This window comes from Nanorana parkeri, unplaced genomic scaffold (assembly GCF_000935625.1).
Source record: "Nanorana parkeri isolate BGI_ZX_2015 unplaced genomic scaffold, ASM93562v1 scaffold174, whole genome shotgun sequence".
NCBI classification, from domain to species: Eukaryota; Metazoa; Chordata; class Amphibia; order Anura; family Dicroglossidae; genus Nanorana; species Nanorana parkeri.
The window spans coordinates 87,039-107,298 of NW_017306442.1; the positions used below are offsets into that span (position 1 = coordinate 87,039).

The 20,260-nt window shown below is 42.4% G+C and overlaps 1 protein-coding gene across 4 annotated transcripts in view; it reads left to right on the top strand.

Moving 5' to 3' along the window:
• Positions 1 to 15,199, top strand: part of ARHGEF4 (Rho guanine nucleotide exchange factor 4) — a 77,750-nt gene extending 62,551 nt beyond the window's left edge. For all 4 annotated transcript variants that reach the window (XM_018554825.1, XM_018554827.1, XM_018554828.1 and 1 more), the window contains 9 exons: positions 1,628 to 1,807; positions 3,071 to 3,262; positions 4,600 to 4,779; positions 7,175 to 7,407; positions 9,847 to 9,976; positions 10,367 to 10,498; positions 11,809 to 12,052; positions 12,688 to 12,765; positions 14,665 to 15,199. In XM_018554825.1, the coding sequence (XP_018410327.1) occupies positions 1,628 to 1,807; positions 3,071 to 3,262; positions 4,600 to 4,779; positions 7,175 to 7,407; positions 9,847 to 9,976; positions 10,367 to 10,498; positions 11,809 to 12,052; positions 12,688 to 12,765; positions 14,665 to 14,822 (1,527 nt within the window). In that variant the 3' untranslated portion in view covers positions 14,823 to 15,199. The remainder of the gene's footprint in view (positions 1 to 1,627; positions 1,808 to 3,070; positions 3,263 to 4,599; positions 4,780 to 7,174; positions 7,408 to 9,846; positions 9,977 to 10,366; positions 10,499 to 11,808; positions 12,053 to 12,687; positions 12,766 to 14,664) is intronic.
• The last annotated feature ends 5,061 nt before the right edge of the window (positions 15,200 to 20,260 follow it).

Genomic DNA, 20,260 nt, shown 5'->3' on the forward strand with positions numbered 1-20,260 from the left:
ATATAAACACAAAAACAAAAATTTAATATATTGCACCTTACCAATCCATAAATGTGGTGGCTGCATTCGTTTTCTTTTTTCTTGTATTTTCACCTGGTGATGTGGCCAATAACACACTTCTTGTCTTAGGGTGGCTCCTTTCTATGGAGGAACAATGGAGCCACCCTTTGACAGCAGCATTGTCACCCTGTGGGGAGGGCAGTGTTAGTTGCACTAGCAGATTTAGATGGACCTGACCAAAAAATGTAAACTGAACTCCAACTAACACTTTTTAAGCAGTTACAGCAGTTTTTCTTTCCTGTTGGATTTAAAGGTTTTACATAAATAAATAAAAATTGACCACTATAAGCACTTCTGTCTGTGTTACATGGTTTTCTTAATCCTCTATCTGTCACATTTGCTGGACAGCTTGGCCTGAGAAAGGAAGTTGGAAAATAAGATACTTACTGGCCAGATCAAAAAGTGAAAATAAAATGGAAAAAAAGCCTGCGGGCCGGTGCAGATCAAAGCGATCCGGGACACAATTGCAGACAGCGATTGATGCGCAGCCCCATTGATTACATCCGCGAGGCAATCGCAGAAAAAAAGTACATGTACCTTTTGTTGCAATACACGAGGTGCGGCTGTTTTAGCCGCAACCGTGTTCAGATGCATGGGCAGAATCGCAGCGTGAAACCGGCGATCTGCCCGGCACGACTGGGGGGCCATTAGAAAAGAAAGGCACCCACAGCGCAATCGTCGGTGATGGGTGACTCCGTGACCGTGCGGTAATCTACGGGGTATCATACACGATTGCCGCACAGGCAGGGGTGTATCTACCGCAAGGCAAACTAGGCATTTGCCTAGGGCGGCACTTTCCAGGGGGGCGGCAAAAAATGCTGCCTCAAACCAATGAGATGGAGAGGGCCGGACTTACCTTTGGGCATACTGGGAACTTGCCCAGTGGGCCGAGGCTGAGCGGCACATAATCAGGCAGCGGCAACGAGGCAACCTAGGCGGCTGCCTAATTAGAGAGCTGCGGAGGGGAGGGCAGTCCGGCTGGCTTTGTACAGGAGGTAGAGAGGAAGCAGCGGGTGGATCGGGGCTGGCCATGGCATGTGATCTGATGGTGGGATGTCCCAGAAGCAGGCTGGGGACTGCAATGTATCCTGTTGGTACTTATGGCACTTCAGGCTGCAGGTAAGAGGAGCAGCACATTTACTGTATCAGGGAAAGGGACTATGCACAGTCCTCCTGAGACCCTGCACAGCACACCATAGACCCTGCACAGCTCTCCTGAGACTCTGTGTGCGCTGTATCCAGTGACTGACAGGTTGCACAAAATTTCCTAAACAGGATGGGGTGGGCCAAATTTAGACTGAGGGGGTGCCCAAGTTTAGTCTTGCCTAGGGCAGCACAAAACCAAAATACACCACTGCGCACAGGTCACAGATCGCCCAGGTGTGCATCGGCCCTAAAACAAAGAAAACTAATGCAGCCACCACATCTAAGGATTGGTAAACTGCAATATAATAGAGTTATGTTTATGGGTTTAGATAAGCTTTAAGGAGGATAATATACACTGGACTAAATAACTGTTACATGTGAAGAACACTTAAATTGACTGAAAATGTGTGTTACCTCATAGCTGATCAGTGATGGCAACGTGGTGTATGCAGAAGCACTGTGGGACCATGTCACTATGGATGACCAGGAGCTTGGCTTCAAGGCTGGAAGTGTCATTGAAGTGATGGATGCCACAAACAAAGAGTGGTGGTGGGGGAGGATCCAAGACAGTGAAGGATGGTTCCCTGCAAGCTTTGTACGAGTGAGTATTGAATAAGATCAATATGATGATGTGGAATGATCACTGTTTGAAGCTTCTAGGACATTATTAATCGAAAATATCTATCATGACTGTAGAAGAACCTACTCCTCACCTTTAATATTAAACATAATTGTGTCATACATGATATAGATTCCCATTAAGGATCAGGGTCCATATACAGTATATATATATAAAACTATAATAGCAACTAGGGCTGCAACCAACTAATCGGCTAATTGATAATAATTCTCATTATCAATTAGTTGGTTGGGTCACCTAGCTCTCTCCTCCACGCTGGGAGGAGGGCACAGCAATCAGTGGGCTGTTGCAATACCCACTTTTAAATTAAGGATGGTATTTAATTTTGATTCAGTTGCATCAAAAAAATTATCGGCCAACTAATCGATTATGAAAATAATCATTAGTTGCAGTCCTTACCAACTGAAAAATAAACTGTAATAGCAACTGATTAATATGAGATATTAGTAATGGCCAAGTTTAATTACTCCGGCATGAATATTTACGTCTGTATTCATTATTTAGAAACATTATGACAATCTAGAATTTGTTACATCATATTATAACTGTCCACAACAAATTTGTGTTAGGCCCCATTCACACCAGCCGCTTGCACTACCACACTCTGACACTGGAGTGCGCTGTGAAGGAGGCAGTGCAATGCACCGATTACAGCGCATTGCATTGTAACCTTTTTTGGATCTCACTTTATTGAAATTTCATAAAGTGATATTGCATTCAGTTCTATTTATTGCGGTAAGTTGTGATGCTGTGCAGTTCTTTGCAACATGCTGCATTGAAAGAAGTATGCATGTTGTACTTATACCACCACAACGCGGTGTTGTGGGCTAACTTAATGGGAAAAAATGCAAATTGTCTTGCCTATGCGCTGGGACTGCTTATTGCACCTGATGTGAACAGGCCCTCCCTTAGAGCAGACAGTGTCCCTATGTTATTTAACAACTATTTAAACTGTAAAAATCTTCCTTTCTGGATTTAATGCACATTGGGGTGAATTTATCAAAACTGCTCCAGATTCTGTCTGCTCCAGTTTTGATAAATTCCCCCGTAGTGTTTTACCGTGCAATACATCCTTACATCTATGACATACAGCTCCATCTAGTGACCAAAGTGTGCATAGCTTTGTGTTATCTCCATTCTGCATAACCATCATTTCACCTTGCGTTAAGAGAAATGACCCGCTGCTGCCTCTGAGTTATAAAATAATGCCCATTCGGTACACAGCTCCGCGTGAACCAGGATGAACTGCTAGATGAGTATTCCAGTAAGCCTGGAGACAAGGAACAGTATCCCAGGAATGTCTTGCGGCGTCACGGTTTTGGCCCAACAAACAAGGACCAAATGAGAACCAATGTTATAAACGAGATCTTGAACACCGAGAAGGACTACATCAAGCATCTGAAGGACATTTGTGAGGTAAACTACTAACCATAGGCATAGGCCGAATTCACTGTACTGAGCCTTGGCAGACGTTACTGTGTATTCTGTTTTATTGGCATACTGCAAGATGTACGTATCAGTTGTTAAAGTGTCTTGAAGCCACTGGGGGAAAATGCTATCTGTGCTACATTGATAATAACAAATATTGCCACAGTGACTTATTAATGCTAAAATCATATTAGCCTGGAATGCCACATTGATTATTGGTCTTAAACAATCGACAGAAAGGATGTCCTTGAGCTGCAGAGAGTCCAGAGACGGGCAACTAAGCTAATTAAGGGGCTGGAGCAACTAAGCTATGAGACAAGGCTACTAAATTTAAACTTGTTCATGCTAGAAGTGAGGAGACTAAGAGGGGACATGATTTTGATGTACAAAATGTTTAGTGGTAAACATCTGCAATAAACTTTTTACTGTAAACTCTGTGACCAGGACTACCACCTAAAAATGGTGGAGAAAAGATTTAACCACAAGGGACGTAGGGGCTTTTTTTTTTTCAGTTAGAGCGTTAAAATCTGGAACTCGATGCCACAAGCAGTGGTATCAGCAGAGAGTATTGAATCATTCAAAAAGCATTTAGATACCTTCCTCAGAGATCATAACATACAGGGGTACAGGTACTCTTAAAAACTAGGCCACACAGGGATTCATATAAACACGCATGCACAATTACATACAGACACACAAAGGTTGAACTTGATGGACCTGTGTCTTTATTCAACCTCAAATACTATGTAACTAAGTAACAATAAATGGAGTGTTACTAAAACTAAGCAAGGTACCTTAGCACCTACCCCTCCGCCCAGCCCCACATAGGTCTCCACAACAGTAATTGATAGAAAAAGAACTAGTAACACAAATATAAATAGTAACAGAAACCAAAGCGCACTGCAAAAGGCAACACAAAGCCAAACTGAAGATGGGGTATGGGAGTATGGGAACAGAAGGGCTTCAGTGGCAGGTTGCTAGATATGCCGCTCTGTCTGCCGATAGAGGATATCCACAACTAAAAGACAACTAAGAAAAGAGAAGAAAAAGCGCAAAACAACCTAGGTCATTTTATGCATTGTCGTTTTTTCTCAACAACAGTAAACAATTATGACATTAATGTTGGTATGCACAAATATACTAAGAAGATGAGGCTTTATTTTCTAGTCAGATGCACAGAGCAATCTGCAGAAGCCATTAGCAGGCCAAGTGGCAAAACGCTGCCATGTTTTGAAATAAAACAAATACCGTACACACCAATAAACGTAAGTAATTGTGTCAAATGTACCCTTATTCATGAAATTATCGGTTTCCTGTTTGTAAAGGGTTACATCAAGCAGTGTCGTAAAAGAGCGGACATGTTCACAGAGGAGCAGCTGTGGACTATTTTTGGGAACATCGAAGACATCTACAAGTTCCAGAAGAAATTTCTGAAGACTCTGGAAAAACGAATTAACAAGGAGTCTCCGCATTTGAGTGAGATTGGTTCCTGCTTTCTGCAGTATGTAAGTTCTGAAGTATTTCCACTTGCTGTGCTCTGTCATTATTAGAAATCTGCATTTGCCTAGCCATTATATCATGGATGCAAGCCAGGCTACAATGTTGCCATTGTATCCTTCCTTTAGTTTCTTCTCTGAAGTTTGTGGTTTGTGGCTGTCACAGACTACGGTGGACCCAATGGGGTTTATTTACTAAAGGCAAATAGAGAGGTTTCTCCTTAGCTCAGTGATTGTTGTGAAATTCCATTTGCATAGAATAGCCAATGACGTGCAAGGAAAATTTTAAAAAAAGTATTTTTGCTTGCACATGATTAATGATGGAAGTCATTAGAGCCTAACCTCATAAACATCCATGGAAAGTGAAAATTCCCTTGCAAAGTGAACAGTCAATTTGCCTTTAGTAAATCTTATTTGGCTCTAGTAAATCAACCCTTATTTTTCTCCATAGGCAACAGCTAACTAGCAGCCAAGACAGATGTAGTGCTGGCTGTACACTATACAATCTGACTGTACAATCTCTTTACAATTTTCTTTATATATACCACAATATTGTAGTATAAGGACATACCTTTACAATCCGTCCAAGACAGGTTCTTGCACTACATGGTTGATGGTAGATCTAAAAGGAGATTGCACAGTCAGTGCATAGTGTATTTTCAGCCTAGGTATTCAAACAGACAGTCAGAGGAAACATCAAACAGTGGCAGAGACAGCAGGCTGATGGTCAAATCAGGTGCAGACAAAAAGATCTGGAATATCTAGGTTCCAGACAGGTAGACAGAACAATGACTGACAAAAGTAGAGGTATCAGGGTGAAGAGCTGTCCAAATGCTGTCCAAATGATTATAGGAATAATCCAGGCAGGAACAGTCCAACAGAGTTAAGCTGCCCATACACCTTACAACCATCGCACGACTTTTGTTGTGCGATGGTTGTAAGGTAATTAAAATCTTGTATGATCTGCCCATCTTGGACAGGCAGATCGTACTTGCGATCATCGCAAGCCCTTCCCGATGAGGGGAGGGCTTGCGATGATTCCAATGCTGAGCGGGCAGTGTGCTCTTGCGCACAACAGCCCGTTCAACCATTTGACTTCCGTGCACGCCACTAACCCGTCGAAATCTTACGATTCTCGGCAGGTTTTCAAGCGTGCTCCGAAGACAAAAGACGTGCGACCGTACAGTAGAAACGGTCGCACGCCTTCCATACACCTGCCGATTATCGTACGATTGCAGGATCACCTGCGTATGATAATCGGCAGGTGTATGGGCACCTTTAGGCAGATGTCTATCCAGGGTATAACGTCAAGCTATTGAGTAGGCATATGCTGAATGCCCAGCAGTCTACATAAGCTATTCTGAATAGGACAGATGTGTGCTGGAGATATCTGAGCTGCAGTGTAATGACCAGCGGGGTGGTGAAGGCTCAAGGCTGAAAGCTACAGTGACCTTTAGCATCTCTGATTTGTGACACCTATCTGACTTTAAAGCTAACCTCTTTGAGCTGCCGTGGCAAAGGGCATATACAAAAGGGTGATGGAATTTAATGTAAAGTAGGAAAAATAAAACCTCCCAAAATACAGTAGCACGTTAACTGGAGGGAACCTTGCAAAATATGGAACTGAATATTTAAATAAATATTTAAATTTAGCTATTTTCCAAACATCTCCTTTTGTTTAATGAAGCAGCGAAAAGACCAAAGATACACAGTCATCCATGTCAACCAATCTTAATTCAGCTTTTAGAGTCCAAGAGTGGGCTGGGCATGTCAAAAATGACTTCTGATTGATTAATCTATTTATATATTACGTTGTATTTTTATAAATCTATAGACAGTACAATATACATAATTGGTTGTTTGTTTGGTTTTTTTTTACAGATCTTTTAGTAGTACATTATTATTATACAGGATTTATATAGCGCCAATGTTTGCGCAGCGCTTTACAAAATGGGGAGACCGTACAGTTACAATAAAATGTCAGTACAATAGGGTTAGGAGGGCCCTGCTCTTGAGAGCTTACAATCTAATAGGAGGTGCAAGTGATGCAAAAGGTAATAATTGTTTAGATTGAATTAGTAGAAGAAGTAAAAGGACAGTTATATTGAGGTGGGATAGGCTTCCCTGAAGAGATGAGTTTTTAAGAATCACCTAAAGGTGGACAGCGTAGGAGATAAGGAGTACATAATATAAATGGGATTTTCTTTAATTGTATATTTATAAAATATATACAAGATTTATGTGCTTTTAGATTGTAAGCTCTCATGGACAGAGCCCTCCTTACCATCTTGTCTTAATTTGTATTGTAACTGTAATAATAATAATGTGCTGCATATTTGACTGTTTGCTATATAATTGTTGCAATCTGGTGTTTTTTTAAAATGTGTGCTTTTGCCCATGTCAGCAAACCGATTTTCAGATCTACTCAGAGTACTGCAACAACCATCCGAACGCTTGCACGGAACTTTCCAAACTCTGTAAAGTGAAGAAGTATGGCTATTTCTTTGAGACATGTCGCCTAGTACAGAAGATGATAGATATATCTCTGGATGGATTCCTACTGACACCAGTGCAGAAAATCTGCAAATATCCCTTACAGCTGGCCGAGCTTCTCAAGTATACAAACCCCCAGCACAGGTATGTCCAAGGGCAATCCTATGGTATGTTTTTTATTATCTATATATCACATACTGTATGTGCCATTCCTTTCAACAACCAGCCCACTTGACCCATGACCCCGGCAGATGTATTTTTTCACCTAAAATTTTCACTTCCTTTCATACTGTTAAGTCTTGAGTGAGGGTGACTGGGGCAAGCTACATACTTACCTTTACAGAACATTGTGAAGCTTTTTTTAAAATGTGTTTTATCTTAATTTTGTATCACTCCTCTTGGGGTGATGTTGATCGACCCACTAAGTAGTATGGCAGGCTAACTTTTAATCTCAGAGTATGGTTCTTGGTGTATGCTGGGGGGAAAAATAAGTTGGGCGCCAGTCACTTTGTCTTTTTACCTTTTATTGTGGAACTGAGTGCTTAGAGAGGGAGCCTAGGGATGCAGAACACTACAAATAGCACAAAAATAGGACAGTTATTCTGAAAGTATCAGTAGCAGTAGGTGCTTTAGGAGCCACCTGTTAGTAATTGCTGGCCATGTGAAAGCAGCCAGGCAAATTTATGACCCTGTAAGAACAGTCAGTCTTTCCAAGTTGTAGTGGATCACTCACTAATCAGGTTGTCCCTTCACCGTTTTAGAGCAGTCAAAGGTACCTTGATTGATGGGCGATGAATCCTTCTTAAGGTGCCCATACACCTTACGACCATCGCAAGACTTTTGTCTTGCGATGGTCGTATGCTTCTTGAAAGCCCGTACGATCTGCCCACCTTGGACGGGCAGATCGTACTTGCGATCATCGAAAGCCCGCCCCGCTGAGGGGCGGGCTTCCGATGACGGCAATGCAGAACGGGCAGTGTGCGCGTGCGCACAGCGGCCGTTCCACAGCTATCGGGCGAGCAGGCTAGAAACCCGCCGAGAATCGCACGATTCTCGGCGGGTTTTCGAGCATGTTGGCTCGACAAAAGACGTGCGACCGTACAGTAGAAACGGTCGCACGTCTTAGTTCACACTGCTCGATTCTCGTACGATCGCGGGATTTCGCCCGATTCTCGTACGAGAATCGAGCAGTGTATGGGCACCTTTACAATGTCCAGAAGTAGCATCTTCCCAGCTTTTCTGTGACACTCATCAAGATGATTTTTTCCAAGCCCAGCTACCTCCAGATGTCCACTCAGCATGTAGCTTAAATCCTGGGCCTGTAACCCATGCACCAGGCTGAGAAACGGCCCATAAAGTGATCCTTCTATGCAGACATACTCTCCAGGCTAAAGCCCAGGAGGGACAGAACACTGCCTCAAATATGTATCATGTTCCCAAACCATTCCTCTGAACAAGGACCTCAGAGATTGGTTGGATCAGATAACTATTCATAACTCAGTGATTGTCCTTCCCTCTCTAATTACTGGAACCTCCTTCACAGTAACAGACAGAAGCAATAAACATACTGAGATAAGGAGAACCAACAAACACTAGAAAAAGGTAAACAGATGCTCAGGCTGGTTACAGCCTACCAACAAACCACACGAACAGGGTCTATTAACAAAAGGATGAAAGGTTTGAAGAAGGCAGGAGAAGTGAACAATCTAGGACAAAATAGCTGAACTGGAAAATAAGCTGAATTGGAGAATATTTCCAAATCAGCTATTTTGACCTAGATTGTTCACTTCTCCTGCCTTCTCCAAACTCTTTGCCCTTTTCTGAATAGCCCTGTAAATGTATTAGGGACACAACAGCATAGATCAGGGGCCGTACAATTGCAACAGTCTTCAGTTTGTATTTAGGATTTCCCAGAGTCCTGCTTACCCTTGCTTCTATAATTGGGTAACTCCTCCTCCCAGACATCTCCACATAACAGAGGTCTTAAACAGGTAGCTTGATGCATGAAATATGGCATCCTAGGCACATTCTGAGGTTTACATTACTTGGATTTCATCTTCACTGAGATATGTTTTCTGCACTTTTGAGCTTTATACATCAAAAGGGATACCAGGTATACAATGTTCTTACTACGATACTGTGCCTACTCATATTAAAGGGAAACTGTTAAGGTCTGGGTCAATTTTAAACAGATGTTTTACATCAGTTTTCGTATTTCAGTAAATGTATATAAAGGAGAGCCACTATATGTAAATAATATTTTCAGTGTGGGTTAGCACTTTAAAAATCTTGTCCATATGTATAGTTTGCAATTCTATTTGTACATGGGACAGTCAGTTTTGCTCAATACAAAGTGCACTGCTCCATAGTGCCACGTAGCAATTGTTCTTTGCTGTTCCTCCCGACAATGCTATTGTACAATGCTCAAAGTCTGAGTTGTCCGACCACGTGAAAACTACACTCCCTTCCCTGTGAGAGTCATATCCTATTTAGATAGTCAGGGAGCCAGATAATTAAAAAATGGATTAATCACCTAAAATAAAATGTATGCCCCATTAACGGTACTTGTTTTTTTTCATGTAGGGATTTTGCAGATGTGGAAGCAGCACTGAATGCCATGAAAAATGTGGCTAAACTGATCAATGAGCGGAAGAGAAGATTAGAAAACATTGATAAGATAGCCCACTGGCAGAGTGCTATAGAAGACTGGGAGGTAAGACTCTTCTCACTACTGTTATACCAACTCATAAAGGACATCTGTGATCTGTGAGTCCAAGTCAGACTACTACAACGCTGCATCAAGAATTCACAGCCAGCACCTGCAATTGTCAGTGATTGCAGCTCATTGGCTGCAGTCACTGTTCAGCTGACAATTTTCTTCCCACAGCCTTTGACATTTCCTTTGAAGTATGTTGAGCCAGCTGTTGCTTGCAGGGCCACCAGCGCATCAAACTCATGCTGATTTGGCAGGAAATGTGATCTGGATATGGCCAACTTAAGTGTAACTGTTGACAACTACCACATGAATATGCAAAGTGTAAAAAGGTCATGTATATCGCTATAAGTCATGTTATTGATGATGTATTCCTCCATTTGTTATAAGGGGGAAGACATTCTGACAAGTAGCTCGGAACTCATCCACTCTGGAGAATTAACCAAGATCTCACAGCTGCAATCAAAGGGGCAACAGCGAATATTCTTTCTTTTTGATCATCAGATTGTCTACTGCAAAAAGGTATTTTATAAACACCCATTTCATTTTGACTAACCACAGGATTAGGTGAAACATGTCAGAGAGGGCGGACCTCGAGCTGGACTCAGTGTCACTGACAAACGTTTAGGCCAGGTGCAGACTTGGGCGATCCCGGGACGTGCGTCCTGGGACTGCGCGATTGTGTGTGGCTGCACACAGCGTTTGCCTTGTGGCCCCATTGATTTCAATGGGGTTATATCCGCGTGGCAATCGCTGAAAGAAGGTACATGTACCTCATCTAGCGACACGCACCACTTCATTTTTTTATAGCCTCAATAATGCACGATTGCTTGGGAGGAATCGCGGCAGGAAACTGCACGGTCTACCTAGCAAGACTGGGGTGCCATTAGAAAAGAATGGCACCGCCAGTGAGATCAGCGCTGGTGTGCGATTCTGTGACCACGCGGACATCCGTGTAGTTTTGTGCATGGTTGCCACGCGGTCACAGATCGCCCAGGCGTGACCATGCCCTTAATAAACTGATTCAGTGGGAAACGGAGTGCAGCCATATTTTTCCTTTACTATACACCTGTTTGGTTGGAGTGTGGACACACTCCTGCTGGCGAGCACCTGGCTCTCTTTCCCCTACTAAAGCTGTGGAGGAACGGTGTTTGCTTTCAATGTCTTGGTGTGCCCATTACATTTTATAAGTTCTTGAAAGCAATTATTGACCGGTTATATACTGGTACATTTTAAGACTTGAGTGGGCTGCTCTTGCTGCTATGTTTAAACATCTAGCATTAAGACACAGTCCAGGCTAACCATATGTAGTTAAACTCCCTTGGAACCTATACATAGTTCACCTAACCTTCCACCATTCTGTGCTGTCAGAAAATGAGAATACGCAGGCAAACACCTGACAGCAGTTATCTTAAGTCTGTATTTATAATAGTACATAGTTAAGAGGAATGCTTAACTTGACCCCTGATACTACCAATGAATGTCTACCAAGGTTTACATTCATGGTTGCCAAATCAAATATTACTCTACTCTTTTATTTATATACTTGAAAATAATTAAGGATAACAGAAACCTTTTATGGACACTAATGGTCTTGCGACACTGTGTATTAGAAATGTCTTAGTAAATGATGTTGCAATTAAAGCATCAAAATGACCAAAGTCAATACATCTTAAGGTCGGTGTCAGTAAATAGTGCTGTGTGACAGGGAGAGATCTCCGAATAAATATTCCAGTCTGTATCAAAGTAACGTTTTAACACTACACCATCAAGAAGGGTACATTGTGTACTGGCCACAGGAAATCATTAATTTTTTTCTTCAATTTCCTCAGGACATTCTGAGACGGGATATTTTATATTATAAAGGAAAGATCAACATGGATGACATGGAAGTCATTAACGTGGAGGATGGTAAAGACAAGGACTTCAACATTACTGTGAAAAATGCATTTAAGCTGCAGAGTAAAGTCTCTGATGAGGTTCACCTTTTCCTGGCAAAGAAACCCGAACAGAAGCAGCGCTGGCTGCAGGCTTTCGAAGAAGAGAAGAAGCAAGTACTTCAAGATCAGCAGACAGGTAATATGTAATATAACAGAAGACAGTTTTGGAGGAGGGAGGATTGCTACTTCTGTACAGGGACAGTCATAGAGTGCAACACCAAATCTGTGCTTCTGACTACAGGATATGATGGGAAAAAAATGTTCTTAGGACAAACATAGAGATTGAACAAATATTTGTGTGTTGGTCCATTGTCTACAAAGCAGAATGTCAATTATACTGGGCACTCCGGACCTTAGAGAAGGTTGGGCAGCCTTCACTTATTTTTTGCTTAATATAACAAAAGACAATTTGGTGGTAGGGGTAGGGAGGGGAAGAGGTGGCCTTGCTATTTCTGTACCAGGAGAGTCAGAAACCATGTCAGATTCACAATACCAAATCAGTGTTTCTGATTACAGAATGATTACATATGACAGGAAAATTGCTGAGCAATGAAGGTCCAACAGCTTAATCTTCCTGCAGCATAGTCATGAATTTGACAATTTTGTCTTATGAAGAATAGAAGTTATTTTGATAGCAAAATTAGCAGTGGCCTAAAGTGCAGTTGTCCACTTTTTTTAAGTCCTCCTCTAAACATATAGCGTCATATATAGGCAGGAAATAAAAGGTGTTATCTGTAATGATATAACTGACATTTGTTTATCTGTCTCTAGGTTTCAGCATCAGTGAAATTCAGAGGAAACAAGCAATGATTAATGCCCACAAACCACACCCTGCAGGAAAGCCAAAAGGTGAGAGTCCCTGCATGCTAATGGCAAAAATAAAAACATTTTTAGATGATCAGTTGCATTTAAAATGTAAGAATAGCCAAAAACTTTTTTTAGTTGTGGATAGATTAGGTAAAAGTAAAAAAAACCTTGTTGGGTTATTTTCTGCTATCTGTATCCCATTTCCCACTACTTTCTCTCTTGAAGATGACAAAAAATTAGAGGAAATTTCCCCAAACTAAGGAGAAATACCCGCTTGGATAGTTGTCACCAGAACAAGTCAAAATTGTAGGATTTCCCCTCACTTCTTGTTCTGGTGACAGCTCTAATGTTTTGGATTTCCCCTTACTTTCTGTTTCAGTGATAATGGTCACCAGGACGAATATAGGGGGTCTGACCCCTCCTTAATAAAAAAAATAGTTTTGCCTTTACATTTAAAGGGCATATTAACATTTGGCATGAGTGATGTCAGTTAGCATTCTCATGGAGGATCCTGGGAAAGGTATGGATCCCAATTCTCATGTGAGAAGGAGCAGTAAAGTGGAAGTGCAGTGTAGTGCTGCATTTCCCACAAACTAGTCCCTGTGGGAGGGCCAAGATCATTTACATCTTGTCTATTTATTTTACATAAATAAATAAACGTTAATAAACATTTTAAAAGGTGCAGTTTCTTGAAAGTGCACCTTAAAATTAAAAATGAAACCCTGAATGCATACAGTGATCCTGGGTTTGGTGGCCAAGTTGTATGTTTTTTCCCCAGATGCAGTGCGGGACCAGGGGCGTATCTGCCGCGAGGCAAACAAGGCGTTTGCCTGGAGCGGCAGATTCGCTGAGGGCGGCACCGGGCCAGGATCACTTCCGGGGGGGGGGTGCGGCGTTGCTGCTTTGCCTAGGGCAGCACAAAGGGTAAATACACCGGTGTGCGGGACACCATACTGCTTGAAAGCATCTTGTTGCCAGTAATCTTTATGTAGATTGCACAGTTAGATTTCTCTAGATTATTTTTCTAAACTTTTCCTGATGCCCATCACAAACTTTATGAGTTTGTGCAACACCTTTATTAATAAATACAAAAAACAGCAGAAGACACAAGAAGCAGATGCTTCAGTTTTAGGATTACATTATTGTACTCCATCCAGTATGTACCCTTATTAGCTGTCCATGGTACACTTTCTGCGAGTAGAGAAACATAAGTCTAGATGGTGGAAGCTTCAGATATGTGAAATATTAGTTCAGCAGTCAACTCCACCCAAAAACTACAGTATTTTGGGTTTGAAAGGTAAGTGAAAAGTGGAATCACATGTTGGCTTCTTATATATCTGAGGGAGACAGCTGGTGATAGAGTTCTGTGAGAATTCCAAGTTCTTGACAAAAGGCATGATGTAATCAACTGCACACAATGGAGTCGTATAACATGCAATAAATAGTTACAGCTCATCTCTAGGCAAACCAAAAAAATTACCCTTGCAGTGGGGCTTTCGCCACACTACAAAGGTTAAGTGCTTGTTTATGCCTAGGGGACCGGAGTAAAACACTTTTACTTACCTGATTCCTGCTCTCCCGCCTGTCAGCGCCCCTCATGTCCCTTGGAGTCCTCAGCATATAGAAAGTGGAAGGTGACATGGCCCAACAGAGTCTATGTAAAACTGAAAGAGCACTCATGTCAGCAGTGTTGATGACAGGTGCTCTTTTACATAAACTTAGCTGAACACTCAGAGCTATTAGCACTGAAATAAGATGTATTGCTCCCTCACACATTCCTCCATCCTTTAATTACACAGCAGATGACCTCACAGTATGTGTCTGGTAAATACAACTGACAAATAAGAATAGGGGAGTTTTCTCCTTTTACAATAGTTTTATCTTCCAGCAAAGAAATAGCAAGGCAATCCTCCTAAACCTTTCATCTATATTTGTTTGCAGCCATTAATCGGACATACTATGATTTCTGGATGAGGCAAAAGCATCCCACGTTGCCCGCCAACCTCCCCCAGCAACAAGTCTTCATGCTTGCTGAACCCAAGCGCAAACCCTCCAACTTCTGGCAGAACATCAGCCGGCTGACTCCTTTCCGAAAATAAAAAGCAGCTTTGTGTTCTGCTCTTGCCTCCTGTACAAAGAAAGCACTTTACTCACAGATGACAAGAAGTGCCCGTGCCTGGGACTCCTACTTTTCCTCTTACAGGGCATGGTGCTGGCTGGTACATTACAGTATATTTATTTTTTAAAAAGAGTTGGACATATTTTCCATGTTTTGCTCTTGCTGCCGCCTCTGCCCAGGTCAAGTGGCCCATCCGGAAGTGTTGTAGTTTTTTTGCTGTTCATGTAATAGACTGTATGTTTGTTTGTTTTTACACTGTTTACCGACATAATCTTTTATAAACTACTACTGACAATATACAATGGATACCTAGGTTAAAATTGCTGTAGCAGGCCTCAGAGTTTCAGGACAGTCTGTTGTGCTGATAGCAAGCAAAGTCAACTTTCAATCTCCTGCTATCATATAAAGTCTAACTCAGTGCACAATATTCTTCCTAGAGTACAGTAACATGTACAGGGGCGTTTTCTAAAAACTTACCTGCCATATTCACTGCTGGTTTCTTCGCCCCACAACTCATCAGTAGACCTGCAGTTGGAAGTCTGTGCTTGCTCCAACTGTAGTGCTGCAAGTTTCATAGACTTTGGCGTTACAACCAGAGTGGGCACAGAAGTTCAGGGGGAGCTGGACTTCCACGCGCAAGCCTACTGATTCCCCTTTTAGTTTACCTATCCTCCTGACGAATTAGAAAGCAAACAGACCAAGGCTCCTTTTTGTGATTGGCCAGGAGGAAAGGGGGACAGAGATGTGACCATAGTACTAAGGACTTGAAGACCATCAGCAGTGATACAGACATAGTGGGCACAGAAGTCCAGCAGGAGCTGGACTTCCACATGCATATCCACTGATTCCCACCTCAGTCCTCCTCTCCTCCTGAACAATCACAAAGCAAACTGCCCCAGGTTCCATTGTGTGGCTGACCAGGAGGAGAGGGGGATGGACATGCAACCAAAGCGCTGAGGTCTATAAGACCTGCGGCACTACAGCCAAAGAGTGCAAAGAATCCCAGCAGGAGCTGGACTTTCACCCGCATGTCTACTGATTCCGCCAATGATTGGCCAGGAGAAGAGGGGTTCATAGATACGACCACAGCACTGAGGTCTTGGAGACCTGCAGTGCTACAGCTTGAGTTGACATATAAGTTCAGTGTGAGCCGGACTTCCACCCACATGTATGCTGATGATTTGTGGGAAGACGAAGCCAGTACTAAATATGGCAGGTGGATTTTTTAGAAAAGGCACGGTGCGTCTTATTGCACTCCAAGAAAATATTGTGTCTGAAGTTGGGCTTTAAAGAACAGGTTTAATTCTCATTTCTTGAGATGTTTATTTTAGGCAGTCTGATAAATGAGGCCTAGGCATTTAGCAGTATGTCTATGACGGTGCAGGGCATTGTGGCCACATGTAAGGTGCTAAGGGGAACTTATTGTATAACATACAGGCATTCTATACTAGGCTGAAGCAATGGCACACATTCGTTCAGTGGGGGGAGTTTACAAAGATGGGAGCAGAGAGAAGTAGTGCAGAACAGTCTTAGCAAGCCACCTGTTGAGACAAATGTATTATCAGCTGACAGCTTCTTATTTAACTGTTCCCCTCTAGGCTTCAGAATTTGTTGCTCTAACATAGAACATGGCTTGGTGCACGTCTATGATGTGCACGTGTGTAAATCAAAAAAGCTTTTTTAGATATGATGGTAATTTGGTCACCAATGTCTTTAGAAATGTGGGTAGATTTGCTGAACTCCTTAACAAATGAGGAAACAATATCACAAATGATTAAAGTATATGTACAACCAAAAACTTTGTAAGTGTTGGATAGAGTGTGGAGGGATTAGAACGCCTGTCAGGTTTTACTGTTATCCGGGGCTCAGTTAGAGAGATTTCCCCTCACTTCCTGTCCTGCTGACTACATTTTAACAGGCAGGAGGTGAAGGTAACTTCCTAAGATCAACACAGGCAGATTTTTATTTCTCTTTGTGATCCTGTTGCAGGACGTCCTGTCTGGTTAATCCCTTGTCAGCGGGACAGAAAGTGAAGGAAAATCTCTCTAGTGGAGCCCTGCATGCTGGTAAAAACCAGACAGGAGTTCTAATCCTTCCCCACTCAATCCAAAACTAGAAAATGTTTTTGGGTAGCCTCACTGCAAGGGTTCATTTTTATTCGCCCGGAATTGTTCTTTAAATTTAGCAAAATGTATCCTGAAGGAACTGTATTTACTACTGAGTCCACAACTAAGTGCCCTAGTAAATAAAAGTATGAAGTAAAGGAAAACCTCCTTAGCTGACGGCTCCTAAAGAGCTGGGCCATCATTTACATGAATCCACTCCATCAGTGTGGAGGAGGCCAAAAACCACCTTGTCAGCACATTGTTTTCAATGCAACAAATACCCATTTGAATATGAGAGCTGCCATATTTATTGCTGTCTGGAATGACGAGGTCTTTCTGAATGCCACTAATACACTATCAGAAATAATTTACTGTTAGAAGTTAGAAACTGTGTGAAGACCCCATGAATTGCAGGGAACCGGCTAATTTCTGGCTAAAGAGCCAATGTGATGAAGTGGTGCCAATCAACAACGTACACATTTACAACCCTTAAAAATGTGTCTATAAATATAGATGTATATATAACATTGAGAACAATGTGCCTAAACTAAGAACGCTGCTCTAGGGCAGTGATATAAATGATGAAATTATATAATACTAGTGCTTTCACCGGTGAAAACCTATTAACATGAAAGTGCCCTATTGCTGTGCACAGAACTCAGTCAATATGAAGTATAAAGGAGAAACATGGAGGCTGCCATTGCTGACTTCTCATCCGGCAAATGGCCATTGCACGGCATTACACTAACCCTTTGGCTTCGGTAGTTGGAGTCACCGACCCAGGACATTTATGTTAATAAAGATGACTTTACTCTGTAAACTTGTTCCAGGGCAGTGACTCAAAATGTTGAAGCTGCTGGGTCGGTATAACTGCCAGACAACTAGCAGTTTCATTAGCAATTGCACCCCCTGGATTTCTCCTAGTAAAGGTTTACAAAAATGCCCTAGCTGTATCCGACCTCTGCAATGTCTATGTTGCTTGAAGGACGGAAGTCTTCTTAGATGCAATGGCAATGACACAATCTAATGGTAAGCTGCTGTGCCTATTTCTCCTACAGGTGGCGCTAATAATAACATTTTATATTGGATCCTGGTTATGTAAAGCTCACAACACGTGTTACAATCTGATTGTACAATTTCCCTTTAGATCTACCAACAACAATGTAATGCTAGAGCCTGCCTGATTGGATAGAAAATGATTGGATAGATTCATTAGGTCCTCTTATTACATAGTTTTGGTAAATCTAAAGTCGGTTGTACAAAGATTATATGGTGACCCTAAAACAGGTGCTCTGACTGAAAGGACTAATGTGGAAGATGCTAGTGTGCTACCACACTTAGGGCATCATTTACAAAAGTTCTGCCCGGCATATAGCTGGACGGATGCTGTTCACATGGCACTAGCGCCTCTGGGTGGTGCTGACGAATATCGGAATTTCCTGTAGAGAACTTTTATAAATAAATCCATTATCGACAGTAGTGTCCATTATATCACGCCTGGCTTGGCAATTTCTTTTCCAGCAGCAAAGTTAACAATCGCATATTTTCTGTTTTCTATATCCTTTGCCATCTTTTTTTTTTATGTTTTGAGATATTTTTATTTATGAGAAATAACACTGATGTACATTTAAGTGTCTGTAGTTATTCGTGGGTTATTTTTATGACTGTTTTGCAACTGTAAATTTGTTCTTTACAGATATGAAATAAAATTGCCTTACACAGTATAAAACGTCAAAGCCATGAAGAAATACAGGGCGCGTACTTGAATCATTGTGCCAACATCACACACACACACACTTCATCTTGCATGTAACAGGGCATCCAGTACAGCTTCTGAGCACCCCAGACCCCTCATCTGCTGCCTTTCAAGGTCCATGCCATCAGGCAGAGTTTTGCGGGAGCAGGATGGAGAAGCGGACCCTGGGTCAGCAAGTCTGTCGACACTGGGATCGGGAAGGGGTCCCCCACCGTGAGTTGCCGCAGGAGAGGATACCAGGGGCGTTTCGGCCAATTGGGAAGCACCGCCAGAATCATGACTCGTTCCCCACAGAGTCTCTTCAAGAAGGCGAGGATGAGCGAAATGGGTGGGAAGGCGAATGCCGTCTGCTCGGGGACACAAGCTTCCTTCTTCAGATGTTTGAACAGTCGCCTCTTTTTATCTGGTTCGCGGGCCTCATCCTCCCACAGCAAGGCCTGCCGCGCGGCCTTCACGAAGGGCTGGACCAGGGTAAAGTCAAACCCATCAGCCACATCTACTTCCGAACTAGAGGCCTCACCTTCGGAGCCAGAATTAGGGTCTTCCTCCCGGCTTTACCGGTCTAACACAGCCTCAGAGACCAGTAGAGAGGCTCCTCTACAGATCCACCAGCGGATATGAAGAGAGAGGACAACACCCAGGATCCAGAGAATGGGTGGACAGCCAAGGATTTACCTCAGCCAGGTAAGCGACCGCCACCATCCTATCAGACTCCAATAGGAGGAAAAAGAAGGAACACATTGGCTGGGGGGAGGCTCAAATTTATGAGCTATTAGTCCTATCAGATGGGGGGGTGTACCCACTCGTATGCCGACATGGAGCAGTCAGGGAAAGTATAATTTATTGAGCAGCTGATTTGTAAAGGTTTCGCTCAGTGCATAGCTGGACGAATGCTATTCACATGGCATTGCTGCCGCTGGATGGAGCTGAGGAGCATAGGAAATACATATGCTCCTCAGCTCCTTCTAGTGACAGTATAACCATACAGTGTTCACCAGGCTGTATGCTGAGGTTTGTAAAGACATTTGGTGCACATATCCTTTGTAAATATTGAGAAGTATACTGTATTTAAACGAAAGGGTTGGTGCCCAGAGTTCAGCTTTAAAGAAACCCTGTCTCTTTACACAGGAGTATATGATAAAAGAGCGTACTGAATGATCAGTAGATCTTGAGTAATAGGCAGCTGCAGTTTCATTCAAATCCTGACTTGTGTTGTATAGGTCGACACTGGCTCCACTTGTTCCCAAGACTCTGCATCGGCCCTATGGTAAGCTAACAGTTGCAGTGTGTTTATTTGATTGGTTATAATTAATTAAAAAAAATTGTAGCCATTTATATAATTACATAATTATGTAGGTGCTCATAATAGAAGGGTGATCATCACCCAAAACACATGATCAAAAGACAGCCATGTGACGATGGGCCGACACCTTCCGGTCAAATCTCAGTGGATCAGCGGGAATTGTTCTTTACCAGCCAATTGGTGTTATCCTAACATAATATGAAATGTGAAATACACATTTAGCCAAGACATATTTTCTCTTTTTAGGCATTCTG